The sequence below is a fragment of the Acartia tonsa genome, chromosome 4 (genome assembly GCF_053477335.1).
Source record: "Acartia tonsa isolate MP-2025a chromosome 4, ASM5347733v1, whole genome shotgun sequence".
In the NCBI taxonomy this organism is placed as follows: domain Eukaryota; kingdom Metazoa; phylum Arthropoda; class Copepoda; order Calanoida; family Acartiidae; genus Acartia; species Acartia tonsa.
In genome coordinates this window covers 48,865,766-48,892,664 of record NC_137263.1, presented here as the reverse complement: position 1 = coordinate 48,892,664, position 26,899 = coordinate 48,865,766, and the positions used below count along the sequence as shown (strand labels likewise).

General features: G+C 31.9%; 1 protein-coding gene across 1 annotated transcript; it reads left to right on the top strand.

Annotated features, from left to right (window-relative positions):
* Nucleotides 1-3,536: 3,536 nt before the first annotated feature.
* Nucleotides 3,537-20,620, top strand: LOC145317536 (uncharacterized). The gene is made up of 3 exons (XM_080158667.1): nt 3,537-4,464; nt 15,495-15,640; nt 19,298-20,620. The coding sequence occupies exons 1-3, from the start codon at nt 3,720-3,722 to the stop codon at nt 19,415-19,417; spliced, it is 1,011 nt and encodes a 336-aa protein (XP_080014793.1). The 5' UTR covers nt 3,537-3,719; the 3' UTR covers nt 19,418-20,620.
* Nucleotides 20,621-26,899: the final 6,279 nt, after the last annotated feature.

Here is a 26,899-nt window from a genome sequence, read left to right as displayed (position 1 = left end):
TTTTTTTTTTATTTTTGCGTTTTGTGTACAAGCGAGGTTTTTCTATAATTAAGGTCGTTTTTTACCACTTTCTCGTGATTTTTACCACCCGTTTTTACCACAATTATTGGTAAATTTTTACCATATTTACCCTATTTCTGGTAAAATTTTACCAGTTTAGGGCAAAAATATTACCAGGTGTTGAACAGTTTTACCACTTTTTCGGTAAAATCTACCAGAAATTTGCGGTAAATTTTACCAAAAAAGTGGTAAAAATTGGTCAAAATCTGGTATAAATTTGCGTCCTAAAATGGTAATATTTTACCGGAAATCTGGTAAAATTTTACCGATAATTGTGGTAAAAATCGCTGGTAAAAAGCGTGAGAAAGTACCACCAAAAGTGTTTTTACCACGATTACGGTAAAATTTTACCACCTTTTAAATCGTATAGGCTGGTAAAATTTTACCATAAAAGTGGTAAAAACTAGGTTTTTTTATGGTATTAATTCCGTCCTGGGTGATGATTCCTATAACAATTAGATACGATTTAGGAAGCAACTCTATAATCACTGCCAGAAAGTTCAATTTGAAACATGCTGATTTTTACTTTTTTTGACAACCAATTTTTGTAATGTATAATTATCCTATATGATTTTTGGAATATTGACTCCTATTGCCACAAGGAACAATGTTACAAGCGAAACATCTCTATAATCAAGTCCTAAAAATGTCAGTATGTCCCTAAGCAGTATTCTGTACTTTAGAAGTTTGCAACAGATTTACTTATAATTTTGTTTAGACTTATGCATTAATATTCTGCTTGTATTCAGTTCTGACACTCTACAAGTGTCAATGTTCGCTTGTCTTACCGTTAAAGAGCTTTGCTTTATGGACTTTGTCATCCTTGTTACATCAAAATTTGAGTAAATTTTATGATAAATTGTTGTTGAGAGGAAAATAGTAAAAGTGTCTGACTATGACGTCAGAAAAAATTAACAATTAACCAATGAGAAGCCAGTATTCACAATGGTAAAATATATAGCGGCCTCTCATTGGTTAATTGTTAATTTTTTTTGACGTCATAGTCAGACACTTTTACTGTTTTCGTTGAGATGTAAGGTACTTTACACCATTAAAGTTTACAAGCCCGTTCTGCTATTTGCTAGCTTATGATTTTATGGTCGCTCTAAGCAACATATAATGAAGATTCGGTACTCATAAATAATAATCATGATGAGGATTTAGTAAGATTATTGTTATTTAGAAATTTCATAATGAGCCCGCTGTAAAAATATATATTATTATTATAATTATGTTATAAACGATGCCTCGCTCAAAATCACCACAAAGCATCACCCTAATGTCTTCCCATTGGCTTTTCAAGTCCCCCCCCCCCCCTAAAGCTGCGTCGGAGAAAAATAAGGGGAGAGGGTTGAAGGGGTATCCATCAACGGAGAAGATAATATTTTCCCCTTCTCTTGTGTCGCCGTTAAATTTACACATTATACCCCATCTCTTTTTTAGCCTCTCTGAGAGCGCTTTAAATTTTGGGTTGTGGGTGATTTTGTAATGTATATGTTACGTTACGCGCAGAGACTTAGATTCACTAATTTAATCAGGGCTCGATAGCCACAGCTGTGCGGCCTTCCAAAAAAATCCATTAAGGCAGCAATAGATCTATAGTATAGATGTATATATAGCTAACTGCCTGCCCCCCTTTTCTAAAGACCCTTTTCGCCTGCTAGGGAATTGTTTTCTGCTACTTGGCTGTGTTAATATTCATGACACTATTGGTTGATTTTCAAAGGTCTGGTCCTTGGGATGGGGACATACAGATATTTAACCCCTTTCCCCTCTAGTGTTTTACTCTAATGGCATAACAACCAAATTTGTATTATACCACGCCGCGTGGCTTCCATAGCCAGCCAAAAAGCCACAGCCCTAGCTATCCTCAATTTCGCGGCTTTTTTAGAAACTGGAGCTTCAATCAAACTTATCCATTCATCTTGTACAAAGCTGCAGCCGCAACAAATCCGTTCAGATTTAAGAAATTAGGCCTTGGTTGAAGAATCTGCTCACATGAAGGAGACTAACCTCTATTTACTTACCTACTGTGAAGAAAGCTAACCTCAAATAGAAAACAGAAAAATCAATCTGGTTTGAAGTTGTCACTTGGTTATTGTTTATGAACAAATGGTAATGGGTATGATATGGAAAATGTGATGAAAGAAATAGTTCAATTTATCCAAATAGATGAAACAATGTCCCTGTCCTTGCGCGGTACACGTATAGAGGCAACTTTAGGAGAGGAAAGAAGGAGGGGGAGGTCATCTTAGAGGTCATATATTGGGTAACAAAGAGAAAAATAGGGGGGGGGGGGGGTGAGAGATAGTTATATGTTTAGAATAAGGGAATATTTTAAGGATGAAGGAAGATGTCCATCATAACTATTTTCGGTTCGATTCGCCCCATCTCTTTATGCATTCCCCTTTGAACTGGATTTTTCTGGATTATCTGTTCCAAAACTTGATAGCGATAAGGTGTTTATACAAGTGCGCCAATGTTTTTTTATAAAATTGTTAAAAAATGACATCTGTTTGGTTTTCCTTTGCAATTAAGCTTTTTTTAGGTACAGGGAAGGTTTTTAACTATTTTGGGAGAGCGTATCTCTACCCTCCCAATTTAAAATCACACCCCCAAATTTTTTTTTCTGAATATTTCTTATTAAAACTCATTTAAAAAGTAGAAGGGCGGTTGACTTATCCCCCTCCCACCTTAAGAACACCTAGAGGCTTCTTGGGGGCGTCCGTTGCCCCTAGTCTTTCTTAAAATAAAAGCTATGTCTTGCATTTTTTTCAATTAGGTGTTTGATCACGAATTTCATATTGTAAAAATATTTTTCTTTTTTAATTGTTATCTTAATAAGATAAAAGTTATGCTTGAAAATTGTTTTAATAGCTATTATTATATGTTGCATTTTTATATAAACGTGAGAATTGCGTTCAGTATTGCGTCAGAATTTGCGTCATTTGCGTCATTTCAATTTTCAGATTTTTATTACCCGTCATCATTTTAAGGATGAAGAAAAAGGGGATCATTACTTGTTGAAAGAATTAGGGGCTTCTGTCATGAGAATGGGGGGAGGGGTTAACTTGTAAAAGAAGGGGAAAGAGTATTTTGTTGCCTTGACTGGTAAATGTAATGGGTTTTCAACTTTTAATACTCTTGGAGCAATATTAAATAGGGCTCACTCCGATGCTTTTAAAGAGGAGATGGGGTAGGGGGGGGGGGCAATTTTGGTCCAGGAAATTGGAGATGGAGTGTACTTCATAGGGGGACATCGGGTCACAGGAAGGTGGAGGATCACACTCCCTCCTGGGAGGAGTTTTCTCTCAAAATATGGGGGATTTTGACAGGGTCGGGGGGGGGGGGGGGGTAAGGTGCCTTTGCTGATGAAGGGGGGATTTATAAATGGGTTTCAACAAATTGTACATACACATATTGGGGGATTTTAAAGCTTTGTCAGGAGTTTTAAATAAAAAGTTCAAATTTTCTCAGTTTTCTTGAAATTCGGGTACAAGACAAGTCTGAAGCTAATAAAACATATATTGTGTAGTGTACATATTCAATGAGTAATTTTAATAAACAATAAAATTTGTTATATATTTAGTGAACATTAAAATTAGGGGTTAATCAATCTTTTATTGTTATGAAAACCAATGATTAGTAAAATTTAAAAAATGTGGACTAAAGATACTGTCAGCAGTGAAGTTGTAGTGAAGGAGGAGGCGGCGGACACAACAGAACTCACCTCCAGCCACAACATCATCCTGGAGCCACAACACAGGTACACAACAGCCTCCACTATAATTCTGGAGCCCAACATCATTCCCAGGCAGGAGAAGCGGGTCAGCAGAGTTATATTTGAGCCGCTGGCTCCATCTGCCCCTCTCTCACCCAGCAGCCATGACACAGACAGATCGAGTCCCCGCATACTGGAGGCGCTCCACCCGCCGGGGTATACAGATCTGAGCTACGGTGTGACAGTAACCCTGACACCGAACACAACTGGAGATTACCTGGACACTTCTGGCAGCCTGCAGGTGGGCTCCACTCAGCTGCAGTATATCACGCCGCTACCCTCATTTCACTCCCTGCCCTCGTCGCCTAACAGTAAAATGAACTATTCCCCGCCGACGGCAATCGTTGACGGTATTGAGTATTCGCCGGACGATAAAGTTGAGTACATCGGCCAGGCGGTCAGTCTGGCAGATTATATAACCTACAGCTCTCCAGACTCTAGCAGTCAGGCGCTACCAACCTCAACAAGCACGCCATACAATTCCTCTCGCGGCGGACATAAACGGCGGCGTCGGCGAGACACAGGATCCAGCACCGGGTCCGGCACGTCAACAACTAGTCGGCAAACAAAACGGCGGCGAACACCGATTTCACAAGAAGAACTTATGCTTCAACGAAATTTAGGTAAACATTTTTTCATTTCAAGTTTATGTTTTTTTGGTGTTGACCCCAGGGATCTAAAGGGATAAGGCAGTGACCTAGAAATTGATGTATATCTACAATGATATACAAAAAATTATCCCTCCCGAGATTAAAATTGGTGGTTGAAAACAGGGTGTCGGAGCCGTTTAATTTTGATGCGGTTACGGCTCCGCGGAGCCGTATCTGGAAATACGGCTCCGGCACCGGCTCCAGCTCCGGCCCTAACCTTAAAATTAATATATCAATTTTTGTTCATTATTGAATTTGATAAAATAAAATAAATAATATAAAATATTTTACTTTTATTTGATTAAAGCTTTATAAAAGTAGAAGGATGTGTGTCTATTTGTTAAGTAACAATAGTTTTTCAGTTTGTTATATGGAAATAGACCGTTGCCAAATTATGATATTACTTTAAAAAATCATTTTTAGCTAATCTGGAGCCGGAGCCGTTTTTAACGAAAAATACGGCTCCGGATCCGGCTCCACCAAAAATGTTGCTGCTCCCGGCTCGGGCTCCGAAACACTGGTTGAAAATTGTACACTCTCTCTCTGCGTAAACCCACAGATGTAGCTTAAAATGTATAAACACGGCCACCTACGTTCGGCTCACGTTAGTCTGACACAACGGCTGCTATGTAAGGCGAGTAATGATAAAAAAAAAAAGATATTGGAGGGAACTCCTTGGTTATAAACGGGTCTTTTACAACGATACTTTCAATCAAATTGATGACTTGTCTTATAGCCAATAATTTTAGCTCATTCCTATATTTTCATGTATCTTAAATTTTATTCATTATATCCAAAATATTTTTTGTTGAAGAAATGAGAGACAATTTTGTGCAAGTTTTCAATTTTTCTGTGAACCAGTAATTTTTCTATTGAAATAATTGTTCTCTTCACACAGAAATTGTTAAAATGTCGCCGACTTGGAGCCAATAAAACAAGGATGACAACATCTACAAAAGCAAAGCTCTGAAAAAGGATGACAAACAAACATTAACATTTGTAGAGTAAGCAGAATAAAAATGTAAAAGTCGAAATAAAATTGTAAATAATCTTGTTGTAAAACTGTTTAGATACAGGACACTGTTTAAGGACATACTTACATTATAGAACAGCTTTGCTTATAAGTTATAACATTGTACAATTTTGCCCCAGGAATCCAAAAATCAGATGAATAGGTAATTATATCAAATAAAAAGTTGTAGTAAAAAAAAAATGGGCGTACGGACTTTCTGGTAAAACTGGTAAAGTTTAAACTCAATAGGACAACTCTAACATGCCTAAATTAATGAAAAGAGTAAACTGTTAAAAATAGACCCAAGTACACCAAAAAATCTCCCCGTTTTTAACTTTTTGCAAGGAGCTCTTGATATAACTGAGATGGTTCCTCCAAAATTACCTAACCTGTTCTTTGCCTTCAGAGTATCGGTTATTTTCAACTAATAAAGTCCCCCCCGGGCCATCCCCCCCTCCCTCCCAATTTTACGTGGGAATTATGATTTTGAAAAATTGAATTTGGTATAGGATCACAACACCTCTTTATTGGCTATGGACACAATTAAATAATTTTATAATATTTGTTTCCAGCATCGCTTCGAAATTGATTAATATCCGCTTGATTAGAACCGGTCGTCAGACATGCTGAAAATCATGTATAGCATCGTACTACAGACAATTTTCCACGAATATTAAAACAAAAATTATAAAATCAATACCAGTTTTGTTAGACTGTGACAAAACTGGCATTTATCTTATATCTTTCATTTTAATATCCGCGGAAAGCTGTTTATATAACGATTCGATAAATAACTAATATAATATTTTCAAATATCATATTATTTAACTTTTTATTGTGTATGTGTAATTATGATAGCGTTATATTACCAGAGAGAAAGGGGACAATGGGCTGTTTATTACACTAGTCCCCAAAGTTGTATAATAACATTTTCTTATTCGTTGACTTAAAAACTTTGGGGACTTCAGGGAATTTTTATTGGTTGTTTTTATTAAGTTGAATATTTTTCAAACAATAAATTTGGATCATGTTACTTGTCGATGCAGCGCTTATCACATGTTACTTGTAGATGCAGCAAACTCACACATGTTACTTGTAGATGCAGCAATATCCCCCCTCCATTCCCTATAGTGATACTAATAGAATTATAAATAGAAACAATTAAGATTAATTTGTTAGCTAAACATTTATTAATTTTGAATATATGCAAAAATATTGTTAAATAATTACACATGATATTGAATAGCAATCTGGTTGCACAAATTGTAAAATACATTATCATTATAGCGATCCCTCCACATGTATTCATCCAAATAACTTTGTAAGAAGGTTCTGTGACAACCTCTCATTGCTTTGATATGAGTCTTTAAAGTTTTGAAGTTCTTTAGAAATGACTAAAAAGCTTATTTTCAATAAAAAATATAACTAACATTGTCTGCCTATCTCCTTTATTTATCTCCCTTCAACATGTTACTTGTAAGTGCAGCAAAGTTAAACATGTTACTTGTAAGTGCAGCGCTGCATCGACAAGTAACATGATCCATAAATTTAATCTACACAGGGGTAATTTTGTAATATCATCATTGGGGATGTACATCAATTTTTCGGCCATTGTCTTATCCCTTTAGATCCCTGTATTATAGTATTATATGTATTTCTTCTTCTTGGTGTCTCATCTTTTAAATTGCGTAGGACATCCAATATTGCGTGCAGACTATTCTACCAGGGAACTAAAGGGATAAGTCAATGACCGATAAAAATGATGCACAAAATTAATCTTTCTGTAGATTACAATTAGTTTCGTTTGGACACTTAACTTTATGAACCAGCCATTCAAAATTCAATGTTAGTCCCCAAAGTTCTGTTCAGCTAACGAATAAGAAAACGTTATCATAAAACTTTGGGGACTAGTTTAATAAACAGCCCAATGTCCCCTCCCTTCCCTGCTATATTGGACTGATTTTTCTTGGTAAAAAAATTTGGACAAAAAGCAAAATATTATGGGATCTCTTTTTAATTCAATTAGTCCGTCGGTCTGTCCATTACGCTCTATTTTATATAAGGGCAAAATTAATTTTTCTCAGCTATTATGTGAGATAGTGTTATGTAGTTGTTGAAAGTGTTAACATGATTAATGAGTATCTTCTATTTTTACTATGTTTGAATAATGGATTTATGATTAATTGGATCTAACACCAGATCATCATGTACTCTAATAAAGTGAAACTTAAAGAAGCTTGCTAAATTAATTCCCCTCCCCTATAACCCCTTTACCCCATCCACAGTCCTCCTACTTGATGAACGAACTGATCGATGAGTGTTATCCATGTTAGCAACCTAAATTAACAGCAATTTATCCCCTGGCATAATATCCACGTATATTCTATATCCATTGTTTTGCATTTTATTTTCAAAAGTAGTAAATAACCCTTCTGATTTTTTTAGGGGGGGTAGGATGGGTGACGTGTAAAAATTATAATTTCATGATTAAATTCGTATGATTGGTAAAATTAGGGATCTAAAGGGATAAGACAATGGCCGATAAATTTAAGTACATCCCCAATGATGATTCACAAAATTACCCCATTCTGTAGGTTGAAATTAGTGGTTGAAATGATTTAACACTCAACTTACTGAATCAATCAATAAAAATTCACCAAAGTCCCCAAAGTTGCCAAGCAAATGAATAAGAAAACGTTATTATAAAACTTTAGGGACTACTATAATTAACAAGTCAATGTCCCCACTCTCTCTTTGGGTAAAACTAAGGCTTTTACAGAGGATTCTTAAAATAAATCGAAATGTCTTTGACGTTTCTCATATCGTGTAAGTATGGAAGTATTACATAAAGCAGATATTAAAATAAATATAAACTAAATATTTAAATATTATATATACATTAGAGGGGACCAAAATATCCTGAAATTGTTAATTTTTTCAAAAATATTTTCTGATAATTTTTTTCAGTATGGCTTCTAAACCTATTAATATCCAGTGGATTGAACCGGTTATATGCTATACTGAAAATACTAATAGTAAAACAAAAATCATATAATTAATACCAGATTTGTTTGTCAGCTTGATCTTTAAATCGTTTATAGGTGATTTAAACCGGGGCGATTCATTCAGCGCACCATCAAATTATTAAATACCAATCTTTAAATCGAATTTGCATGGGCGATTTGGATCGGGCAGTGGCGCGGTACTGGCGCGCCAATGCCACTCACCGAGTGGCATTGCCAGTTCAAATCGGGGTGAATCATATGTAATAAATGGATATTTTTTTAATTACTTTAATATTTTATTGCAAAACTATCGAGAAAACATTTTTATAGTTATTTTTTAAATAAACTATATATTAATGTTTTATATAAAATACCATACTGACACGGCATTTTATATAAAATACCTTACTGACACGCCCTAAGTAATAAAGTTGTACTGGCGCGGATCGATATTTTAGTGAGTGCGCAAGCGATCTAAAAACATGTGCCGAAAATCTTTTAAAAATCAATGTTTTATAGGTGCGCTGTGGCTCACCACCAGCGCACCTACGGTTCACCTCTAAATCGCCCCGATTCAGCGCACCATAAAAACGATTTCAAGATCCAGCTCTGGGGGCTAACACAACTGGTTCTAATCTTATAATTTCTTATTTTAATGTATTACTACTTTTTGTTTTGTTTATCTCATTAAGTTTGAAAAATTAGAGCGACATAAATAGTTGAAATAGGGGGAATGCCTTGGTCTATAAACAGGCGCTACTCAGACAAAGTTCGTGCAATCAAAGGGTTGATTGTCTGTTGAATGTTACCTAACTTAATATTCTTAGGTGTTATTAAAAGTATATTTTTTTAATATTTGGGTTAACAATTGAAGAAACAGTATACAACAAAAATCACAGTTTTTGAAACACTCTAATGTAAATGTGCAATATCAATTTATAAATATCTCAAGTTTTCCATAACCCTTATTTCTTAGAAGATACATTAACACCAAGGACATTTATGTTCAATATTTTAGTTGCTGATAAACAAACCTATTTTAGTAAACTTTTTAGATTAAGGAAAGAAAACGAAGTAGCGGGTTTCGTCGTATTTTCACTGTAGCTTTTGATAGGTTATTTTATTTTAGGTTAGGTGAATGTTAATGATTGCCCCGCAGGGGGCTAGAAATAGGAGAAAAGCTACTGTGAAAATACAAAAAAAAACGCTACTTCATTTTCTTTCCATAATCCATTTTTTTTTTGTCTGTTAATAACTTGCTAACCTATAAAGTGATTGAGTTCTCTATTTGAAGGAAGCTTAAAATAGGCTCCGGGAAAGTTTTAGGCTATTTTAAGTGTAAGTTTTGGTATGGTTTGCACTATTTTATCAGCTTGTTTTGATATAATTGAAAAAATGCAGACAAATTGAAAATGTTTTAAATTCACGATGCTGTGAGTATTGGTGCAAAAAATATGACGTAACAAAAAAAATTAGCCAATGAGAGGCCACTATAAATTTTACCATTGGTCAATAACGGCCTCTCATTGGCTAATTTTTTTTGTTACGTCATATTTTTTGCACCAATACTCACAGCATCAATTTTACGTTTTAAATTGTTAAATTAAGAATATAAATAAGCAAGACTCAACAAATCAGACGAACATTGACAATTTGACAGTTGCTACACTTTTGATATTCAAGAAACATTTTTATACTTGAATATAGAGACATGTCGCTTATTACTTAGTGGCTAAACGTCTTATGAATCACCATTTCAGAAGACAAAGGAAGCTTTTTATATTGCGTCAGACGAATCAGACGAACATTGACAATTTGACAGTTGCTACACTTTTGATATTCAAGAAACATTTTTATACTTGAATATAGAGACATGTCGCTTATTACTTAGTGGCTAAACGTCTTATGAATCACCATTTCAGAAGACAAAGGAAGCTTTTTATATTGCGTAGACGTAATACTGGCCTACTTTTGGTCAATTAAAATGTATCCCGACCTGTCATTGGTTATTCAGTCTGTGTATTGTCCTATCATTGGTCATTTGTATTGTATGGCGAAAAATTTTTAGAGGCACCATAAAGAGCTTCAAAACAAGGATAATAGGACAACTAAATCAAACATGCCTAAATTAACGATTAAGGCTATCTGTTACGGACCGGCCATAATTGTTGAAAATCTTCGCTTTTATTAAATAGAATAGGGAAAAGTAACAAGGAGGGCGGGGGCATTGGGCTGTTTATTAAACTAGTCTCCAAAGTTTCATACTTTAACGTTTTCTCATTAGTTAGACTTTTATTGAATTCTGATTGTTTTTTCATTAAGTTGAGTGTACAAATTGTAATCTCAGAAGGGGTAATTTTGTTTATCATCATTGGGTATGTACATCAATTTATCAGCCATTGTCATATCCTTTTAGATCCCTGGGAATATATTGTTATCGAGTAAAGATTTTAAGATGTTTGATGAGAGTTATGCTTTGTTTATATCTTGTAACAAAAACAATTATGTTCATAATTATCGCAGCAATAACAAGCCCATAATTTTCTTGATAAACAGATCAGATAATCATTCTTTTGCTAGATATTTTGTTTTGCGAGGTGCATTTTTCTGTGAATTAATGTAACAAAATGACATTGTCCGCAAATACAATATTCGTTAGCGTTAAATCTTTGCAGGTTTATTGTTAAATATTGATTGGTTTGTACAAACTAACCGTGTCTAAACTGATTTACTAATAATTTTAATCTACATCTTAAGAAACCCTGCCATGTAAATCATTTAGGTAAGTAACAATGTCAGACAGACAGGCGGACTCACCTTTTAAAATAATATCTGTGCTTCTAATAAAGAGTTAAGATGATGTTAATATGTTTATTTGATGGAATATTTTCTCAACTCAATAATGACAATCATCTTTGCGTGTATTTGTAAATAATAATATTTGGTAACCTTTAACTTACTTTACTTTGATGCTATTTTAAGAGTGATCGAAAAAAGTTAACCTAAAACAAGATAAATTCTTAAAAAGGGAAGGTATATTTCCTCTAAACTTGAGTGAAGCTTCTCGATAAACGAAGCTTAGTCGCTAGTACATAAACTTTAATGTCTATTATGGATAGCTAGGAGTATTACTATAACTACAAGGTAAAATAATGTAACTCTAGCAGTTCTAAAAGTCCGAATTTTGTCCGACAATATTTCTTTCCTTAATATTAAAATCAAGCTTTGCTTTTTTGGATGTTGTCATCTTTGTTTTCTTAAGATTTAAAGGGCTCTGGGAGTGAGAGAGTGTGAGGGTCGGAGAAGGGAGTTAGATAGGAAGTGGGGGGGGGGGGAGGGTGATATCTTGACAGCTCAAAGACAGATTTCTTCAATTTTACAAATATACAAAATTTAAGTAAAAGGGGAGGGATGAGGGGAATTTCATTTAATCAGACTTAAGTCTAAAGGATTCATTTGGCTTTTAACTTAGCTGAATATTTTTAAAAGCGAACAATCTCTGTGTTTACCGTATGTCATTTTTAAATGTTTTTTTTGATTATCAATATTAATATATAAACAGTTTAACTCTTAAATACAAATCTTTTGTCAATATAATGGATATAGTAAATGATAGCAATTAAAATTTTTTTTATTTTACAAGACCTAAACTTATAAGAAAATTTTTTATTATCATAATTATGTATTAACATTTACTTCTTTAAAAATCTTTGGAGTACTATAATAGATATAGTAAATGATAGCTTACTCCCACATATAAAAAAGTTTTTTCAAAATAACCTAAAATGTATAAAAGCTTGACTTCTAAATACTAATTTTATTCTACAGTATCTATGCAGCATAACCTAATTCTAAATACTTCATCTATAAAAGTAAGCTTTAATTTTGAATGATAATTTAATAAAAAAAAGAAAATAGTTTTTTTCATATAAAAATGGCAAATATTAAAATTTATATATATCAATGTATTTTAAACACCCCCCCCCCCCTGCTGATATTGTCTCTTGCTAAAAAAATCCCATCCAGTTTACTTTTAACATCCAACTAAACTCAAGGTTGATCATATTATTTTCTTCTTTTTTTTAGCAACATTTTCTGCCTTTATAGATCTACAAATTTCTTTATTTTTACCTATCTTTTAATATGTAAATTAAATTAATATGATTTATGTCATTTAGACTGATGAGGGTGCAATGTCCACCGAAATATATTTCAATAAATAGCTGGGAAGTATCAAGACTTTTTCACTTAGTGAATTTATCACTTTAGTATGTTAGCATCGTCCTATCGAGGGAAAACTTTGTATGATGATTACTTTAGCAAAAAAAGGTACAATTATGAAGTTTTTAAATATGTATAAAGCTTAAGCAAGTTTTAGTTGAAATATTGAGTTTGTTTAATTTTTCATATATCCTTATAATCTTAAAATTTCAAAATTTTTAGATAACGCTTGGGCACAAAATATAATTATCTTTTTTATTATTACCCTTAATTTTTGAAAGTTATAATTTTTAAAACAGATCACGAAGGCAATATATAATTTTATAGTTGAGTATCCAATCCATTTGCAATTTTAAGGGTTTTTGAACTTTTTGATAGATCCTTAAAAATAAGCATAGAGGACGATTTCATTAAGTGGGATGACAACAATTTCTATGCACACTCTATTCTTTTATCTCAATTTACTTGTAAACTCCTTCCTGGCTTGAATAACAATATAATACAGGGAGTAAGGGAGGGGACAATGGATCGAATATTCAATTTTTAAGGAGTCTCAGACTTTGGGGACTGGCTTAAAGGGAATGTGCACGAATACAGCAGATTCTTACTGATTTTGGGGACTTGCGCATCAATGCCCCGCTAACTAGCTGAGCTAGTTTTGAATATGAAGACAGAAAAGTTTGGTATTTATCGCTGGTTTTAACAAATATTTTTTCCCAAGAAAATGTCTTTTCATGTATAGAAACTCTACTGTGATATTTATGTATTAAATAATCTAAGAACCGCTTGAATTTAGGGGTTAATTTATAAATATATCAGAAGGGTTGAGGTAGTTCTAAACAAGATTTTTCTAGTGATTAATTACAGAATGTTTACTACATTGTGATGTGTTGATAATTTAGTTTTCAAGTAAATGATTTTTTTCTTAGAACTAATTTTGTTCTAAATTAGGTTACCATGATCCCTTTACAATTATGATAAAATTTTCTTGATAAATCTGGTTTTCATTGCTTTTCAGCGAACCCTCTTAAATTGAATTAATTGCCCATTGTCCCCTCCCTTACTCCCTGAATATAATATATGGTTTTATTAATTTCATATCAAACTAAGCCTAACATACACATTGTTTCTTTTATTCGTTCTATGTGGATTGATTTATGTCTTAATTTTATCTATTTAATACTATTATTTTTTAACTATGTTTGTATATTATTTCGTATTGGAATAAATATTTAAATGAAAAAAAAAAAATGTCGACTATATACGTAAAAATATACCTAGCTTTTATAAAATATATAAAATACATAAAATATGGCATACATAATATGAAATTACCAGCGGCTGTGCTCCTGGCATCTAGTTAGATCTAGATCTAGGAGCTATGTATTTGAAGGAGTGAGAAAAGTAGGAAAATGGCCTAAAACCAAACTGGTTGATTGATTTAAATGTTCAGTAACATGTTATATTATTATTCCCTTAAATTCAATTTCTTCAATTTCCATTTAGTATAAAAAAAACTACCCCCTCTCCCAATTTTTAAAATTTATTGTGCTCTCTACACACTTTGAGGGAAAGCACCTGACTGTTCAACAGTAATGACACAAAGAGTAGCTTCGATACTAAAATTAAAATAAACAATTAAAAACGTGTTTTTAAAAACGAATATCCAAACTAATGACCCCAGCAAAAGTCATTTTGTTAATTTATAGTTTTACCATAAACATTACTGTATGCTAAATCCATTAAAACATTAATACCCAAATTTTTCCCAACATTAAAAAAAAGTTTATTAGTATTGTGAATGTAATTGGAAGAATTGTGTTTCTTTTGTGGGAATTTTTTTATGAAATATTTGACAAAAATGTATTTTCTTTTGACTTATCGTTCCCAACCCCCAACCATGCATTGTTTTATTAAAAGCGAAGCTTTTCTATAATTAGGGTCGGTCCGTCCGTCCGTCACAAACAGTTAGCTCTTTTCGTTAATTTAAACAGGTTAGAATTGACCTATCGATTTCAAACTGGTGATTCCTGTAGTAGTTAGGTACGATTTAGAAAGCGTAGCAAATCTATAATCATTACCAGAATGTCCATACGTCCATTTTAAACAAGTTGATTTTAACTTTTTTATGTGATAAAATCATCCGATTGATCTGATTTTTTTAGTACTGATTCCTATTACAATAAGATACAATACCATAAGCGAAGCATCTCTATAATTAAGTCTTAAAAATGTCAGTATGTCCTTAAACGGTATTCTGTTTGATACATACTTTCCATGATGATTATTTAGTAACAATAAGGTATAATTTAACAACTCTTCTGAAATTGTAGGTACATTCATTGCATAATAATCATTTAATTTGACGTGATTTTGTTGTCTTGGAATTATGATTATGGTGATTCCTGTGACGTTTATGCACAAAAAAAAATAGTATCTTTAATAATGTCTAAAAACGTAAATACTTGTAGTGGGACAAAGTAACTCAAAAATCAGCCATGTGACGTCATAAAAATGAGGGAGATGAGAGGAGAAGTAGGAAAGAAAACCTCTATAAAAGAGATGGATAATCCCTCATTTTTATGACGTCACGTGGCTTATTTTTGACTGACTTTCTACCTCTACTACAATATCTACTAAAAAGCCGCGTGTCCTAAACCGTTCTGTTTTTTTGACAATCGTATGCTAAGCAGCGAAAAAAATGCCTTGTTTGTAAAAAAAAATCAATATAATTCTACTAAAATTATATATTTTATTTTTTTCAGCGAATGTACGAGAACGTCAGAGAACAAAGAATTTAAACGATGCATTTTCCACGTTGAGAGAGATTGTCCCCACCCTACCCTCAGATAAACTATCCAAGATACAAACTTTGCGGCTGGCCAGCAAATATATTGGATTTCTTAAACAGGTACACTTTGTTTGTATTATTGCAGAGAATTTAAATTACATTAATTTCATATATAATTGTATTTTATTTAAAATGACAAAATTAGTTTATGAAAATGGGTGTTTTTATTGTAAAATATAATTAGTTACTGGCAACCTATTTGCCGAAAATAAGATTGTAATTTTTTGTCTAAGCGAAAATTTAATTTCTAAATTTCTCTCATGAGCAATGGAAAACTTTAAAATTTTCATATACCTTAAATGTCATTTTGAAATGCCTTTAACTTTTTTGTTATTGAAGCTAAAGACTTCAAATTGGTGGCAGTCTTTTAGCACTTAGATCGGTGTATTTTTGAAGGCTTCCTTTAATTCTAAACTAATAACTATTAGGGCATTTAATTCTTTGTCTTTTAACTTCCCTCGTATTATCAATATAATTTCCCCTAAGCTTTTAATTATCCTTTCTGTAACCCCTCTTTGTTTCAATCCCTGTACTAATGAGGTTATCTGTCTGTACTACAAGCGAAGCTTTTCTATAAGGTATGATTTAGAAAGCGTAGCAACTCTATAATCATTACCAGAATGTCCGTAAGTCCATTTTAAACAGGTTGATTTTTTTACTTTTTTAACAACAAATTTTTATCCGATTGATCTTATTTTTGGTATACTGATTCCTGGGACAACAAAGCAACTCTATAACCAAGTCCTAAAAATGTAAGTATGTCCATAAACATTATTCTGTATCAAGCAGTTTTTCAACAAATTTACTTACAATTTTGCTTCGACTCTTATACATTTTTATTCTGATTATTCAGTTGTGACATTATACAAGTGTTTATGTCCGTTTGTCCTACTGTTTCAGTGCATCGCTTTTATGGATGTTGTCATCCTTGTTTATAATAGCGTAGGTCCGTCCGTAACGGATAGTTTCATTTTATCAAAAGTATTTTAAAAAGGGAAGTTTATTCTATGAACAGGGTTGGTCCGTATGTCTGTCCGTTCGTGCGTCCCCTAACGGTTAGCTCTTATCGTTAATTTAGGCATGTTAGAATTGTTCTATCGATTTCAAACTTTGCATGATAATTTCTGTAACAGTTAGGTACAATTTAGAAAGCGCAGCAACTCTATAGCTCAAAGTTCATTAAAATAAGCTTATTTTAATTTTTAAAAAAACAGTTTTCATTTTTTGATTAATTGAATAAGGATTCCTGGGACAACAAAGTTTTAAATTAATTGCAAATCATATCTATAATCAAGTCCTAAAAATGTAAATATGTCCTTAAATAGTTTCGTGTACTTAAGAAATTTTGCAACATATTTATATACAATTTTGATAAAATTTTATGAGTTCTGACACTCTACAAGTGTTAATGTTCGTGATTTTCATCGTGTGATTTGAAAACTTCCCTTCCCTTGTCATCTTTGTTTCTATTGACATTTAATATGACTCTTCTATTAGAACTGTTCATTATTTCCACTCTTTCAGCCTTAATCTTAATAATCCTGAGACGATTTTTTATATATGTATGTATATATTTTTTAACTTTTAATGTATCCTTATAGAGCTTTTTCAAGCTTCATCCTACGAAATAAAACAAGGAGTCTATGTAGGAAATTTTAGTTTTTAAGAGTATTTTTAATGAACTAAAGACCGAATTGCTGCTGCGCTAGTCATGGACAAAAGGCATTTTCTTGTTTTTATTATTATTTTTTATTAAAATGTTAATTTGACCTCAGTTTAGCATTTGAAATTTTTCATTTAATTCAGAATTAGGAACAATTGTCACGGATCTAAGGAATAAGACAATGGCCGATAAATTGTTGTACATCCCCAATGATGAAACACTAATTTACCCCATCTGTATATTACAATTAGGGGTTGAAACGTTTGGACACTGAACTCAATGAACCAACCAATCAAAATTCAATCAATTCCCCAAAGTTGTTAAGCTAACGAATAAGAAAAGGTTATTAAACAACTGTGGGGACCAGTCTAATAAACAGCCCAATGTTCCTCCGTTCCTGAATAATCGTATTAAATTCAGGGTGAAAGGGATTGGACAACTAAAGATAATTTAATTACCCGTTTATCATTTATATGCAAAATACTCCCTTGGTAAATAAATTTTTTTTTAGGAAAAGCTATTTTGTTTCTTTCCTTTAATAATTTTAGGCTAACAAAAAGCAGTACGAGTTTAAAATTTTTGGTGGGAAGAATTATTTACATTCAATTGTCCCTTCTCTTCCTCTCTGATTTAATTGAAGAAGAAAATTATCTTCTGTATGCGCCTACGAGGCGGCACTAAAGTGGATTTTAAGTGACATTTTGAATATAATATGATACAAGTAAATAGTATTTTATACACATAACAACTTCAATTAACTACATGAAATCAAGCAAAAACTTAAAGATTAAACGGAATATTTTTAAAAGCGAAGCTTTTCTATAATTCAGCAAGTCCGTCCGTCCGAGACGGATAGCTTTTTTCATTAATTTAGGCATGTTAGTATTATCCTATCGATTTCAAACTTTGCATTGTGATCCTTGTAGTAATTAGGTACAATTTAGAAAGTGTAGCAACTCTATAATCGTTACCAAATTATCCGTACGTCCATTTTAAACATGTTGATTTTTTCACTTTTTAAAAAACAAATTTTTATGTGATCTAAATATCCGATTGATCTGATTTTTGGTATACTGATTCCTGGGACAACAAAGTGTTCAAAATTATAAGCGAAGATTTCTATAATATTAATCAAGTCCTAAAAATGTAAGTATATCCTTAAACATTATCCTGTATCATGCAGTTTTTCAACAAATTTACTTACAATTTGTTTTGATTTTATACATTTATAATATTCGGATTATTGTCCTGACACTCTATAAGTTTTAATGTTCGTTTGTCCTACCATTTCAGAGCTTCGCTTTTATGGATGTTGTCATCCTTGTTTTGTAGTTTTCAGTCAACAAAGAAATCTTAGAATATTTGGTTCATTTATGAATTTAAAGAATCTGCGACATTTTTTATTTGACAAGGATGACAACATCCATAAAAGCGAAGGTCTGAAACGGTATGACTAACGAACATTAACACTTGTACTGTTTCAGAACTGAATAAGCAGAATATAAATGTAAACAACATTGTAAGTAAACTTGTTGCAAAACTGCTTATAACAGTATACTGTTTTAGAACTTGATTATAGAGATGCTTCGCTTATAAATTGTAACTTCTTGGAATTGAAATCATAATTCCAAACCCAAACATCAGATACATAGAATTATTTTATTATCATGCAAAGTTTTAAATCGATAGAACAATTCTAATGTGTCGAAAGTTTTGAATCAATATGTCTATTCTTTAAAACTTCTTAGCACTGTAATGCAGGGATCTTAAGGGATAAAACAATGGCCGATAAATTGATGTACAACCCCAATGATGATACACAAGTTTGCTCCTTCTGTAGATTACAATCAGTGGTTGAAACGTTTGAACACTGAAATTGATCAACCAATCAATCAAAATTTAATAAAAGTCATCGAAAACGAAAACGTTAATATAAAGCTTTGTGGTCCTTTTAATAAATAGCCCAATGTTCACTTCCTCCCTGACTGTAATGTCGGCCGAGCAAACATAAAGAATGAAAATGGCAAACTACAAAAATTTCCTAAATATTTCAGGTGCTTGACTTTGGTGGAGAGCAGAGCTACTCTGGGAGAAGCCAGGGATCCATCAGAGATGAACTTTGTCATTCATTCAACGTGTGGAGGATGGATGTGGGACACTCACCAGCTAATTAACTTAGTGACTCTGGTACCCAAAGTTTTATAACCATGTTGGCTTATTTGTTAGTTAATAAGCTATGGGTACTTTCATCGAAACTAGTAGTGTGCAAACTTTCCAACAAATAATTAAATAATTAAAGGGTAATTTTGTGTATCATAACTGGGGTTGTATATTAACTTATCGTCCATTGTCTTATCCCTTAAGATCCCTGAATTAACTATAATCAGAGTATCAAGTCATAAATGGCCTACGAATGGTCTCACATCATAAATAGAACATTGAACGTCTAAGGGGGGAGTGGATTGACAACCCCCCCCCCCCAAAAAAAAAAAAAAATTGAAATATATTAGATTATCCCTCCCTCGCAAAAAAAACCTTTGAAACCTCTCACTTTACCAATTCTTAATCCAAAAAAATATTTTTTTAAATGGACGTTTTTGCATTAGATCACAATATATTTATCATTTTTTATTTGATTTGGAGATTAACAGTATGTTGCCATTAGAATTCCGAGAGTTTCTTCCCAAGAAAAATTACTTTCATATGTTATTGCTGATGACATTTTCTTTGCTAAAAATATTATTTTTATGTATACTAAGTGGTGTGCAGTTGTAAAGGGGTGTTAACACCCTCCATAAAATTGAAATAGGTAAGGCTTGTCTTCCCCTTTTTCTTTTACTAATAGCTTTTCACCTCCCTCTGGTAAATCGCTGTGTATACTATCAAATGCTTTGCGGATATTTAGAAATAGAGACTTAAGAAAACATATTTTAATGGCAAATAACTATTAATCAATCTGAAATTTAAACGCCCATCTTTCTGCGGATAAATGATACTCAACTTTTTTTTGTATTATATTACAGTGTGTCTAATTTTGCATAAGATTATAAATGTTATAACAAATATAATTTATTTTTGATCATGTTTGAAAAGTCAGTGTTTTTACTAGAGCTCAACTTTATTTATTGAAATTTTGTAAAATATTTGTTAGCAAAAAAAATAGTTTATTTTTCTAGTGTTAAAAGCTTTTTTTATGATATATTCTAATTATTATTTTCTTTACCTATTGCGTTAAAAATTCCTTTTATTTTTAAGATGCCTTTAGTTTAGTTTAGTTTTTATTATCCTGTAAAATTTTGATGGAGTCATCTTTATATATATTTAGATATTAAGATTTATTTACATTGATAAGTGCCTACATATGATCATTAAAAAGGGTCGGATCTAGCGCAGCTGACGGTAAAATGTTTCTGGCAACGAATATCTCTAAAAATCTATGAATTTTAAAGGCTGTTAACGGTCAAACGTCAGATCATAGAGATAATGCTCGCACAAAAAATTAACCATCAAAAGAAGGCCTATAAATAATCTAGAATAGTCAATACTCAGTAATGTACAGTTATCTCGCAGTGCACATAAATGAGCGAAAAAGACTTATTTTACGCGCGCTTTCTTCAGTGGAGCTCTCCCTGTGCGATTATTCGATTTTAGCAGATTATATATAGGCCTCCTTATGTCGCTTCAAACGTTTTGCAGCTAGAAGTCGTTAAAGTTCATAGATTTTCGGATATAATCGTTACCAGGAACATTTTACCGAGTACAGAGGTGGATTCTTAAAAAAAATTTGCCCCACTAATCGCTTAGTGGGGCAAAATTGTTTTCGTAAAAAATCCTCTAATATCACTTAAAAAATCAACAAGAATTAAATAAAATCTTATGTTAATAACCCTTCTATTTTGGTGGATTTTTCACGAAAACAATTTTGCCCCACTAAGCGATTAGTGGGGCAATTTTTTTTAAAGAATACACCTCTGCACTAGATCCAAAGAATCGTTTTTAATGATTTCTTTCTCTAATATCAAAAACTAATCTTTTTATTTTTTTTTTAAATTCTTAAAATTAAAAATATACATTAAATTTTAGAGATAATCCTTATAGATTAATTTAGTTATCTGGTTTAGATCATGTTATTTTCAAACAATTTTTTTTCCATCTTTTAATAATTAATTGATATATTCTTTAATAGAAGTAATATATCTAAGAAATGTACAAAAAGATTTTTAAGTTAGTAAAATTATATTTATTGAAACTACCTATAAAAAATTTACAGAAATTTTTTTTTCTTCATTTGAGAAAGTTTAGATATAAAAAACATTTTGAGCTACTTATATTTCTTCTGTTATCAAATTATTTTTGTATTGAAAAAGAAGCTTTTAAAAATATTTCATTTTTTTCGTACTAATTTTTTATATTGTTACAATTTTAGTTCAAACAAAATAGCTTCTTTTTTTAACTGTACTTAAAATTTGCATTATAAGCATTTATTTCAAGTATTTTTAGTATTTTAATAAAAATGAAATATATTTTCTTTGATACTGTGATTTTTTTATTTTAGTGAACTTAAATTTAATGATTCCTAGGTCAACATAGTACAATGTTATAAGCAAAGCTTCTCTGTAATCAAGCCCTAAAAAATGTAAGTATGTCCTTAAACTGTATCCTGTATTCAAGGAGTTTTGCAACAAATTTTCTTAAAGTTTGGTTAAAATTCATATTATGCTTAATCAGTTCTGAAACGTGTCAATGTTCGTTGTCCTACCATTTCAAAGCTTCACTTTAATGGATATTATCATTCTTGTTATCTTTATGAATAAAAGTGTATTTTTGTCCCAAATATCATAGCTGATGTACAATGTACATAGATAATCGTCGATTTGTATACCTAACTTTTATGGGATTATACTTTATCAGCTGCGCCCCTAGCATCTAGGGACTTTGTATTTGAAGGGGTTAGGACGTGGATGGCTTTATAAAAAAAAGATAACTCTTATTTCGTGTAGGTACACTGTACAACAAAAATACGAACCTCAGACGCCTAGTGTATCTTTTTATCGCATCGCATCATGGACAGCTTTCGCGGCCTTGGGCCCCTCGGGGCTAACAAAACTGGTTTTAATCAAGTGACGAATATGCATTTAATAAAAGATTGTGAATTGCTTGAAAGGGTAAAGAAAAGCCTACAACCATTGCCAAACCTACTTGAAGATACTAAAAGAATGGAGGATCTAATCAGTTCTTTAATTAGCGAGCTGTTGAAGAAAAAAAACAGAAAAATACTTTAAATAATAGGATAATGTAAAATGAAGCTTGGTTAAAAATTTCAAAATATTAATTCTTGCTTTAAAGAATTAATTATTCTGTTTCACTTTAATGATTTAAAATAAATTGTGTTGATAATTAAAATAAAAATGATATGAATCTTCCCATCACATTTATCCCTCTAAAAAAACGGAACTGCTCAATAAATCATTTAAAACGTTTGAAATTTTACGTAAAGATTTCCATCTACTCACCAACTTATTTACAGAATGAAAGAGAGGGGACAATGGGCTTTTTATCACGCTAGTCCCCAAAGTTTTATAAAAACAATTTCTCATTCGCTGGGTTAACAATTTTAATTGGTTGATTCATGAATTTTAGTGTTAAAACGTTTTAACAACTAATTTCAAAGAAGGAGTAATTTTGTGAATCATCATTGGGTATGCACATCTATTAGTCGGCTATTGTATTATCCCTTTAGATCACTGTATGTACATTATTTGTACACTCTGCTGTTAAATGTGATTTTTCGTTTTTTCTGGATGTTGTCATCCTTGTTATGACATTTATCCCTTTTTATGACAAGCACATAAACAATAAATTATCTCCCCCTCTAATTTTTTGTCTCTTAAAATAAACACAACCAGAGAGAGAAGGGGCAGGGGGCTGTTTAATACATTAGTCCCCAAAGTTTGATCATAACGTTTTATGTTGGCTTAACAACTTTGGGGATTTTAGTACATTTTTTTTGGTTGGTTAATTAAGTTGAGTGTTCGAACGTTTTAACCACTAATTACAGACTACAGGAGGGGTAATTTTGTGTATCATCATTGGGGAAGAACGTCAATTTAACGCTCCTTGTCTTATCCCTTTAGATCCCTGAAACACAACCCATCCTTTAAAACTAAAATATTTACAAAATTAAAATCTTGGATAAATTTCTTTTTAAATTTTAACTACATCAATGAATGAAATATATACATAATAAAACTGCCCCCCCCCCCCCCCCCAGTATCCTTATTTCCCCATTTTTTATCAGGGATAAGGGTGGTGAAACCCGAGATTTAATAAAAAAAACTCCAATATTTTTAGTAGTCATTAGACAACGTTTAAGCACCGAGAGAACTAACATTGATAGAAAAATTTATCTACTACTTTTACTCCTCCTATATACATACACCAGCGGCTACGCCTCTAGAAACCTCTAGGGAAAAAAATAGGGGGGGGGGGGTATTTTTATTGGAAGGGTGGATGTATCCTCCCCCCAAAAAAGTTAAAAACTTTCCCTGGACCTTTAAAAAGCTTCACCGCAATGGAGAACAATATCGGTTCAGTGGTTAGCAAGATCCTTCGCTACACACAAAAAAACTTTATATAATAGGATATTACTAAAAAAATATTTTCAAAAACAAGTCTGGGTGTTGGGGAAGTTGATTCTCCAGCAATTGGTCTTAAAAATGGACTTTCAAGGCATAAAATTAAAGATTATAATCTCATTTATTACCTCCCTTATCCGTGGGTAGTTATAGTTTTTCTTTTGGCTGTCATATGACATTTTTATAGTGCATTCAACAGTCTTGAAAAACTGGATATAGGGTTCAAAGTTTACTTGTCACCCAAATATTAAGCATTTAAGTGTGTGTGTGTGTATGTATGTATGTGTGTGTGTGTGTGTGTGTGTGTGAATATGTGGGTGTGTGTTTATGATGCTTGATAAAAAACACAGATTTATGTTTGAGATATCTGTAGCAAAATTTATTATTCTATCAAAATTTATTATTCTTTCAAAATTTATCTTCTAATAAGTTTTGTATTGGTGTCAGTCTATTTATATTGAAAAACAATTATTAAAGTGCCATCCGTTTAAAAGATCTTAAAAAACACCCCCCCTTCTATGATTTTAGATATGGTTTATTAAAGGACGTATAATATTAGTCTTTTATATTTTTTTACTGCTTTAGATCAATTTTGTCACAATTTTTTACGCCTTTTCCAAGAGAAAGAGTTCTTTAAAAATGAACTCAACTTTAAATGTCTTTCTTTTTAAAAGCGAAGCTTTTCTATAATTAGGGTCGGTCCGTCCGTACGTCCGAACGTCCGTAACGGATAGCTTTTTTCGTTAATTTAGGCATGTTAGAATTGTCCTATCGATTTCAAATTTTGCATGGTGATTCCTTTAATAGTTAGGTACGATTTAGAAATCGTAGCAACTCTATAATCATCACCAAAATGTCCGTACGTCCATTTTAAACATTTTGATTTTTTTTACTTTTTTAACAACAAATTTTTATGTGATCTAATCATCCGATTAATCTGATTTTTGGTATATTGATTTCTGGGCCAACAAAGTATAATGTAATAAGCGAAGCAACTCTATAATCAAGTCCTAAAAATGTAAGTATGTCCATAAACATTATCCTGAATCAAGCAGTTTTAAACAAATTTACTTACTATTTTGCTTTGACTCTTATACATTTATATTATGATTATTCAGTTCTGACTCTATACAAGTGTTAATGTCCGTATGTCCTACCGTTTCAGTGCTTCGCTTTTATGGATGTTGTCATCCTTGTTTAAAATTAAATGAAAAAAATATTAATTAAAAAATAAGAGCTAAAATATCAATATTAAAAAAAAAATTAGTAAATTCTAAGTACAAACTCAAACGGGATTGATTTTTTTTTTAAATAATGATTTTTTAGTTTTTATTCTGTATAAAATATCTTAGAATTATCCAAGTATTTGGGATGCCTTGTACATAAAAGTTCATCATGCTTGGGCCATGTTCGAGTACAGAAACCTGGCCAAAAGATATGAGAGATCAGAAATGATAATGAATTTTACCAAAGTTTTATTTTTAAAACTTAAATTCGAGTACTTCAAAGAACTTCAATTACTTCAAGTGTTAATGTTCGTTTATCCCACCGTTCCAGAGCTTCACTTTTATGGATGCTGTCATCCTTGTTTTTAAGGGTTTATTGAACTAAGTATATTTGCGATTACTTTTATTTAATGAAATCTTCCAATTTCTAACATGTACAAAACAGCCTGCTTAATTGCTTCAAGATCCATGTCAGATCTATATAGGAAATAAATGTCTATAAACGAGCTCAAGTTTTCCAAGGAATATATGATTAAAACTCATAGTGCTCCAATAATCCATAATAAACTCTCATTGCCCAGAACGATAAGACCCATTATTTTACTTTATTGAAAATAAATTCATTTTTTTCATTTCATGTTGCTATTTACCTTATATTGATGTATTTAATTTCTAATCATAAAAAAAGAAAATTTAAATTTATAATATGATAAATTTAAGAAAACTATGTTTTAAAAGAATTCGATTGTGGCGACATTTTGTGTGCTCAAATATTAAACTAAAATTGTAATCATCATCATTAACCCTTTGGTGATGGTAATGTAAAGAAAAAAATATAATTTAAAAAAATCTTTTAAAAATCATTTAAATTATTAAATATTTACTTTCTTTTAGATAGTAATGCCGGGTGAGGAAAATAGATTTATTGAGAAATAGATATGCATATAGAAAACTAGCCAATAGGGAGATAATTATATCGAGCCAACTCTAGTACATAATACTTGGAATTACTTAGGCACAGATCTTTTCCAAGGAGGTTAGGAAAACTTTTATTAAACTGCAAACTATACAACTTGCTTTCACCTAATCTGCAGATATGAAACTATACTATGCCTTAGCCATTTCACTTCGACTATGTAAACCCTTAGTTTGACCTATTCTAAGCAGACAGGGAGGGTGCATTGGACTGTAAATTACACTATTACCCAAAATTTTACAACTACATTATCTTCTTTGGGTACTTTTATTGAATTTTGATTGGCTAGTTTTAAACTAGTAGTGTCCTAATTGTGCAACAATTAGTTTAATGTAAAAATGGGTAATTTTGTTTTTCATAAATGGGAATTTTTGTTAATTTATCGTGCATTGTCTTATCTCTAAAGATTTCTTTTTATGGGACCATTATGGGGACAGATATTTTGAGTATTTGACATTTTCTATGATCTAGGATTGTATTAATTTGAAATGTTTATTTCATTTTATCTTTGTGTGTCATGGCCGTTTACAGTCTTGTTTCTTATCAAAGCTAAGAAAAGGTAGAATTTAGTGTAAATTGAATAAAATTTGAATTTTAAACCACGAAATTTTGTGGAATTTGAAAGAATGGGTGGTTAGTAGGACTATATATAAGGGAGGGAGGGGACATTGGGCTGTTTATTACACTAGTTCCAAAAGACTAATGACTTTAACAAACTTCGGGACTTTCTTTTAATTTTGATTGTTTAGTTCATCAAGTTGAGTGGTTAAATGTTTCAACCACTAATTGTAATCTACAGAAGAGGTAATTTAGTGTATT